Source organism: Mustela nivalis, assembly GCF_964662115.1.
Source record: "Mustela nivalis genome assembly, chromosome: 7".
In the NCBI taxonomy this organism is placed as follows: domain Eukaryota; kingdom Metazoa; phylum Chordata; class Mammalia; order Carnivora; family Mustelidae; genus Mustela; species Mustela nivalis.
In genome coordinates this window covers 136,171,960-136,179,538 of record NC_139026.1, presented here as the reverse complement: position 1 = coordinate 136,179,538, position 7,579 = coordinate 136,171,960, and the positions used below count along the sequence as shown (strand labels likewise).

At 50.7% G+C, this 7,579-nt stretch overlaps 1 protein-coding gene across 1 annotated transcript; it reads right to left on the bottom strand.

The window, feature by feature from the left end:
- Positions 1-6,075, bottom strand: BAMBI (BMP and activin membrane bound inhibitor). Its single transcript, XM_082739007.1, has 3 exons — positions 5,946-6,075; positions 2,471-2,758; positions 1-2,026 (listed from the first exon to the last, which is right to left on the bottom strand). The coding sequence occupies exons 1-3, from the start codon at positions 6,019-6,021 to the stop codon at positions 1,608-1,610; spliced, it is 783 nt and encodes a 260-aa protein (XP_082595133.1). The 5' UTR covers positions 6,022-6,075; the 3' UTR covers positions 1-1,607.
- Between the last annotated feature and the right edge of the window lie 1,504 nt (positions 6,076-7,579).

Sequence of the window (7,579 nt, the reverse complement as noted above, 5' to 3'; positions counted from 1 at the left end):
TTTATTAAAATGTGTATTTATTCCATAGCCTACTTTGTATGGGGCTGTGGCCTCTTAATTATTGGATAATCTAGGTACTCGTTTTTTTAGACTAGTCATTTCGACTGATTCTCCCATGAACTTGGCGACTGCATCTGTCTTAAAAGACCCAAATTATGCTTATCGTAAAATAACCCCCCAAATATGCACACACAATCTTTTAACACTCAGTAAAAGAAAACCCCATCCTCACATATGCAGACTAGAGGTTCATTTTTAAGCAGAAGTTTCAAATATACAAAAGAATCAGGAAAAAAAGAAAAAAGAATCCTAGATGGCAAATTTTTCTCACGTTTAGGATAACATAGACCTATTTGGGGGGGAAAGTACACAAACATGGCATGGGTTTGAATTCAGGCTGAGCAGTCTTGCCAGACAGAAGGTCCTACAGGAGTGAAAACACTGTTACTCAGTGTGTCAGTGGCTGAAGTCGATGTGGGGGGCATAGGACCCTAGTGTTCTTTAAATCTCAGTTGATACAAATAACCCTCAGTATTGAAACCCTTTCTAAACACTGAAAAAAAAAAATAGATTAGTATAACACTGCATTGAAGGAAGGTTTGAAAACTAGGAGCATAACACAATCGAGTTTGGCTAATTTGGGATCCAAAATACTTAAAGTTGGTCTGAGACAAAAGCCAACTGATATGGTAAATCAATCCAAACGTAGTCAAAGTAGACAGTGACTAACTACGAGAAGTTTCGTTTAGCAGACTTGGTTTGGTTTTTCTTATTTGGTTGGAGGTAGACATATTTTTAAAAAGCATTTCAGAGCAACTGAAGTTGATGAATATGACCTTTTCTCAGCTCTAGACACTGATCCACCATATCCCACCTGGTCTAAAAAAGTTTAGGATTTCTCATAGGTGAAAGCTAAAAACCAGGGTTATCCTAACACCTAACAAAAAACACGTGGGTAAGATACTGAATGATGGGCAGGACACAGTTGGAAATTCTCCACACTGTAAGAAAACTACAAATATGCAGGTAAGGACAAACAAGATCTTGGTCTTATTTAAATACCAAAAAAAAAAAAAAAAAAAAGGGCAAAACAAAGCAAACAAACAAAAATCAAGCCAAATCCTATAGTTGAGACCCTACTGTGAGCAACAACAGAACTTCATTTGTAAAATTAACATGAAGTTTCTTACACCTCCCACTTAGTTTTTAATTTATGACAAGACACCGCTAAGTTTCAGACAAAATATATATATATATATATTTTTAAATCTTTACAATAAATCAAGATGTTGGAGCTTACACAGAGCACATTTTAGTTTATTTAGGTACTCAATTCCAGCTCGCTCAGATGCAAAACCCTGGTAACAGTGTGAATGAAGTCTTCTCTTTGCTTTTTATAATTTTAAAGCAAATAATACATTTGACTGTATTTAAGAGTCTGTGCAAATAATCCTTCAGAAGAAATATCCAAGATTCTGTTTGCAGAGGTCATTCCTTCTCTCAAAGGTGAATTCGGTGAGTTCCTTTTTCTGCAGATAAAGTGCTCCTGTCCAGCAGAACCCCAAGCCTTCCAGCGTCCAAGAACTTCGGTTTGGGGTCAGACCCCGTCATACGAACTCCAGCTTCCCGTGCCCGCTGTACATGCCCCAGTGGACGAGCGAGAGGATCTTGTCGTTGCTGAGGTCCGCTTGTCTCATCTTGTCACAGGTCAGGCAGCAGTTCTCGTGACCGCTCACCGGCACCATGCACTCCAAGTCTAACTTGGCCACCTGCCCCTTTTTGGAATGGTGTCCGTGGAAGCTGTAGTGCAAACGGGACAGCATCTGCTGCCGCTGATCCTGCAGTCTCTTGTTCTCACTCCGGAGCATCCTCAAGGCCAGCATGATCAGCAACACCAGAATGAGGCCGCCGGCGATGGGCACGGCGATCACGGCCGCCCGGAACCACAGCTCTTTGGAGGAAGTCAGCTCCTGCACTTTGGTGATGAGGTTCCTGCCGCCGTCGTGCTGATAGCGGTTTCCTTGTCCTAGAGCAACAGAAACGCGAGAGCGGACTGCGGTTACGCCCTCCCACCGGGACTTACGATCATCTATCCATCTGCAACGAGACACCCCGTGAGAAAGCAGCTTACGGTGAAATCAACACTATTTACAAACGACATGCTGCCCAGCGGTGCAAAGATGGGCTTCCGAGAACAGTCTGTGTAGGGACTGTGGTTCCTGAACAGGAAGGGTCTTCTGGGTCTTCCAAAAGTGGAAAAGCCAGGCAAAACCTATCATGCAGACAGACATCTCATGCTCAGGCAGACAGAAAAGCTACTCAACAGAGATGCATCTTCGCATCCACAGCCAGGCCTCTGCCCCTGGTGTCTCTAATTACATTAACAACAAAATCAATAGCAGACATACAAGTCGTGGCCGCCGCGCGCCAGAGGAGGCCAGCGTGCTGGTCCGAGGGGGCTTCTACCTACCTGAGGCCTCCCCCTTGGGAGGGGCGAGCACATCGTGCAGCCCTCGGTAATTGCACATGTCTTCGTGACAGCATTCCAATGTGGGCACGGCGGTGCCAGAGTGGTTTCGGGCCTGTTTGGCTTGGCAGAGGTCTGCTGTGCTTGCGAGAGAGTCCAGGCAGCCATGGGTGAGCGGGGAGTTTGTGTTCTGAGGATCGAGAAGCCTCGAGAAGCAGGCGTTCAGCTCGGATTTACACATATAGCCGGTTGCCACGCAGTGGGCAGCATCACAGTAGCATCTGATTTCACCTGAAGACAATGAGAAATTGCGTCACGCGCCTTCCTGAGCCCAGATAAAGCCTCTACCTGGGCAACTGCTCAAGTTCAAAGGCATGAACTTCTGGATATTCAGCTGAGCGCCCGCAGTGGCAGCCTGGAGCAGACTTGGGAGAGCCCTGCGTGCAAGGCAGTGCTTAAATTTCCACCCAGTTAAAGGTAATTTTAGAAACGTACTAATCCCAACTGCAGAGAATCAGAGTTCAATTGCGATTTCTAAGGAGTTAGTGGGTTAATTCAAAATATTACTTCTGGATCTGAAGGAAAAGAATCATCACAAGAAATTCTCCTACTGTAAGGTGAATTACACTGTTTATTCATTTTAATCCTACGTGACCATACAACATAAAAATGCCAGGCTTTTTGATTTTGTCAGTATAAATATTTGATCGGAACTACTGAATTGTTTACTACCTTAAAGGGCTGTGCCAAGATTTAAGAGCTTTAGCTAACACCTTATAAAGTTATTAACTAGAAACACAACAATCTAGAAATTGCTCCGGTCAGGAGGTTTTAAAACTATGAAACTGGGCAGCTATTTGCAACCTCTCTAGAAAAGGCAAACTTTGCCTATAAAGATCTTTTCATGCAGAGGAGCTTTTAGTCAGTATATTGTAAAACAGGAACTAGGCAGTTTACAATTAGTGGTTTGCTTGCCAAAGTCAATTTCTTTCAGCCCAAATGGAAAGTCATAAAACTGGGGGCAGGGGCGGGGTGGGGGGCGGGTGAGGAGGGGAGGCGGGTGTAAAAGCGAACTTCTCCTCCCCTTAACTCCCCAGTTTTACATGTAATTCAACATCGGATCTAAAAGGGGAAACACTGAAACTGAAAATCCTCTGCCGGTTGAATGAAAAATCCTTAAGGAAACCTCAAATTTTTCTCCAGAAAGTGATTAAAAGTTTCCTTTATAAAACTTATTTGGGGAGTTGCAAGTCACTGGTAACATTTTGCTGCAGTGCATGCTTCTGAGGCTTCTAGCATCCTCCTCTAGTTGAAATGATCTGGGTTTCAGAGCGATCACCAATAGCACATCTGACCCTGTGGGCTCTGGTCACTGTCAGATGCCACAACTAATGCTACCGTAAAAAGAACTGAGGCACACACCTTTTCCCAGCTCCCCAATCAGAAGTTCTAGTAGTTACTGAAACCCCGGCTCTGAAATTAAACACCAGGGACTGTGGTTTTATAGACCCTCTCCTTTCTTCCTCCTCCTCCTCTCTGCGAATGTGAACGCCTGAGTGAGGTGTCTCATTTAATTATCTGTCCAAATTCCAGGCCACTGTATGGTATGCTCGAGCTTTCATCAGACGCTAATGCTTTCGTTCTAAAAAAAAAAAAAAAAAAAAAAAACCAGGAAAAAAAACCTTCCAGCTAATCACAGATCTCTGGCAATCTGAGTTTAACTGTCCAAAGCTGGAGGTCCTGCTCTAGCATCGGTTGGCGAGCTCCCTGGTCTGTCCCACTCTGGGCCGAAGTCCCTTCTCCAGGAAGACCTTCAAGTTGGAACCTTGCTTTTTAGAGGTTCTCTCTCCTCTTTCCAAGTTTACTCGATGCTTTGCACAAAGCTCACCAGTCTTATGTGGTGATGACTACGTATCCCTAGCCTGACTAATTCCACCAACAGATTTAAAGTAGAAATAAACCAGATTCAAAGTCCATTTTGATCCCATGCACCTCAAGCCCAGTGCAGAAAAAGAGCACTGAATTAAAAGAGTAAAATGTTTATGAGAGCCTATTTAAAATACTGTATTTTCAATGACCTAAAACAGTCTAATAAAATTTTGACAGGTAACTACGAAAGTTCTAACAACTTTTTTTTTTTAATTGGAGCCACATTTCAACAAGTTGAATGGACTTTTGTATTACTGTATTAAAACTATATTTCTGTCGTTTCATAAAGTTTCTTCCTGTGGCATGCAAAAGGCCCAGAAAGGGGACTGGTATTTGGAAACAGTGAACAATGCTCTTCTGTTCCCCCCCTTTCTTGTTACTGTATGTAGTGATTAAACAAAAATGTCTGCTTTAGTCAAGATGGCTACAGGAGAGACTGCTGGCTTCTTTTAAAGCTTTTGAAGTCCGCAGCAGTCAGAAATCTCTGATCCCCTAATTATATCATTATCAGGCACATAGTTTCGGTATCTGTGACTTCATGTCAGCCTCAGTCCCTCCCTGTTCTGCCGGCCTTTGATAGGGCCAGGAGGCTCCCCTCTGCAGGCTACCAGGGCTGTTATTTAGGGTTAATTACACCCTTCCTTTCAAAATAAATAAATACCGTAGCACAGCATCCTTCTGGGCTAGCTTATCCTTTAACCTCATGCCTGCTACATGGCAATTAGAGAAGGGGTGGGGGGGGGGAGTGCAAAAGCTAAATAACGCTTCCCATTTAAAAAGAAAAATTATCTGTTCGGAGAACAGTAAAGAGAGTTCATGGCGGGGGAGGGGGGGAATCCTTGAAATCTAGGAGTTTGGGTTATTTCAACCCAAAAGGCGAAAGACTGCAGGAAGCAAAAAGAAACCGACCTTTTTCTTTCTTTCTTTCCCCCCGGTAGTGGCGTAAACCCTGAGGAGAGTGGGAAATGGGACCGCTGCCCTCCCAGCCCGCGAAGCCACCCATCAGACTCCTGCACACGGAGACTCGCACTTGGGGCACCTCCTCTCTCACACTCGCCGGCTCACAAAGACACGGAGAGACACACACGGAGGCACACTTGGGGACGGGCGCTGACCGCCCGCACTCCGGCCCCGCGCGGCGGCCCGCAGGGTCGGGGGTTCGTCGCGGCCGCCCCCAGCCGCGGGGTGCGGAGGGCGGCTGCGTCCCCGCGCGCACCACGGCCCCGCTTCCCGGCTGCAGACGTTCAGGAAAGTTCGCCGCGGACAGACTTACAAAAACATTCTGACAACCACTTGCCCCGAGGTCTGACTCCACCTCCACGCGCCGGCCCCGGGACACCCGAGGGGGGGCGGCCGCGAAGCCACCGCCGCGACTTCTAAGAACAGGCAACTTGTCGCGACCTGCGGGCTCCAGCGCGGGAGGAAGCCTCGCCCGCCGCTAACAAAGCCTTGGCAGCCGCCTTCAAAGGCCCGCGGCAGCGGCCGCCCCGGGACCCCCGCGCGCCCCTCCGCGGAGAGCCCGCGCCTCGGCCGGCCGGCGGGCACCCACCTTTGGTGAGCAGCACGGCCATGGCGCAGAGTTCGAGCTGCAGCCAGATGAAGATGTAGCTGGAATGGCGATCCATTGACGCCCCCCACGGCCGCGGCGCCCCCGCCGGCTCCCGGAGCCGCGGCGCAACTGCAGCCTACGGCTCCCGGAGCGCGCAGGGCATGGGGGCTCCCCGGGGCGGCGGGCGCCGTCAGCGACCGGGCGAGGAGGAGCCGGGCCGCGGCCGGAGCATGGAGCGCGGCTGGAGGGGCGCCGAGCAGCCCAGAGGACTTTCGCGGCCCGACTCCGCGGCCACCGGGGGCCCCTTCGCTCGGCTCCGCGCCGCAGTCCCGGGTGGGCTATGGGCCTCGCTCCCCCTCGGCCGGCCACTCCGCGAAGAAGCAGCTCCCCGAGCGCGCGCGCAGACCGCCAGCCGCGAGCTCCTGCTTGCGCCCGCCTCTGCCGGCCCGGATCCGCGCCGTAAATAGCGCCCGGCGCCTGGAGCCGGCCAGACGCCGCCCCGCCCCCGGCCCCGCCCCGGCAGCGCCGGCGCCGCCCGATTGGCCGCCAGGCTCCAGTCGATCATCTCCGCAGCCAGGAGGCGGGCCCAGAGGGGGGGCCGGGTGGGACCTGCCCCGCGGCTACTAGCGGCGCCGGCGTCTGGGGCTGCGGGCGGGGAGGATGTCGTCTCCCGCGCTCCCCCTCGCGGAGGCCTGCGCGTCCGTGACCTTCGCGAGGCTCGGGTCGATCCCGGCAGCGGGGTCTCTGGCACTCGCCTCCGGGACATTCACAACTCAGACTTGGGCCGGCGTCCCCCATCCCCTGGCTACTTTCTTGTTGCCCCCGAAACGCGCTAGGGACCGAGGGGTCGCTAGCGGAAGGCCTCCCGGGCCACGCTGCGCGCTCTAGGAACCCCAGGAACAAGTGGCGGTCCCCCGGCGTGCGCCATCTGCCACGGCGCCCCTGTCGAGCCCTGGGGGCTCGCGTGTGGCCGAGAAGGGGGTTTCGTCGGGGGAGCCCGGAAGGGGGGCGGCCGGGGGCCGGGGTCTGCTTTCAGCCTTTTCCTCCCCTCTCCCTCTCGGCGCATCCGCCTTGAGCCGCCCGCCCTCTGATCAATAAAGCCCAGACAGACAGACTGTTGATCAGTGGGGGCCGCTAAGTTCTCCTGGGGAGACAGGGGACGAGGAGCCGGCTAGAGACACTTAACGAAAATTAGCAAATCCAAAAGCACCCGGCGCCAGCGAGACGACACAGGCCGAGACTGACACTCAATTAACCACCCCCCAAACAATCGCAGGCAAACACACCGGCTGACCCTGATCAATATCAGCCCCGCAGTGATCTCCTTTCTGAGATACTAATTCATTTATTAGGACTTGCAGGGCTGCCGGCCCCCAACTACCCAAAGGCAGCCCTGGAGGTTTCACTATTGTTGTGTTATGTTTTCTTTTGTTTTAACTTTTTGAAGGCTAAATTCAACTTAAAACTCTTATCTGCAGGAATGCTCTTGTATCCTTTCGTCCCATAACCTGAGATTAACAGAAGTCCACTGTTTGAGAAATTTCCTTTTAGGATCAGCCAACATTTCCCTACCAGATAAAATGTCAAGGGGTGGCGGGAAGAGGAAGAGAAAAGCATTTAATGCTAAGGTGACA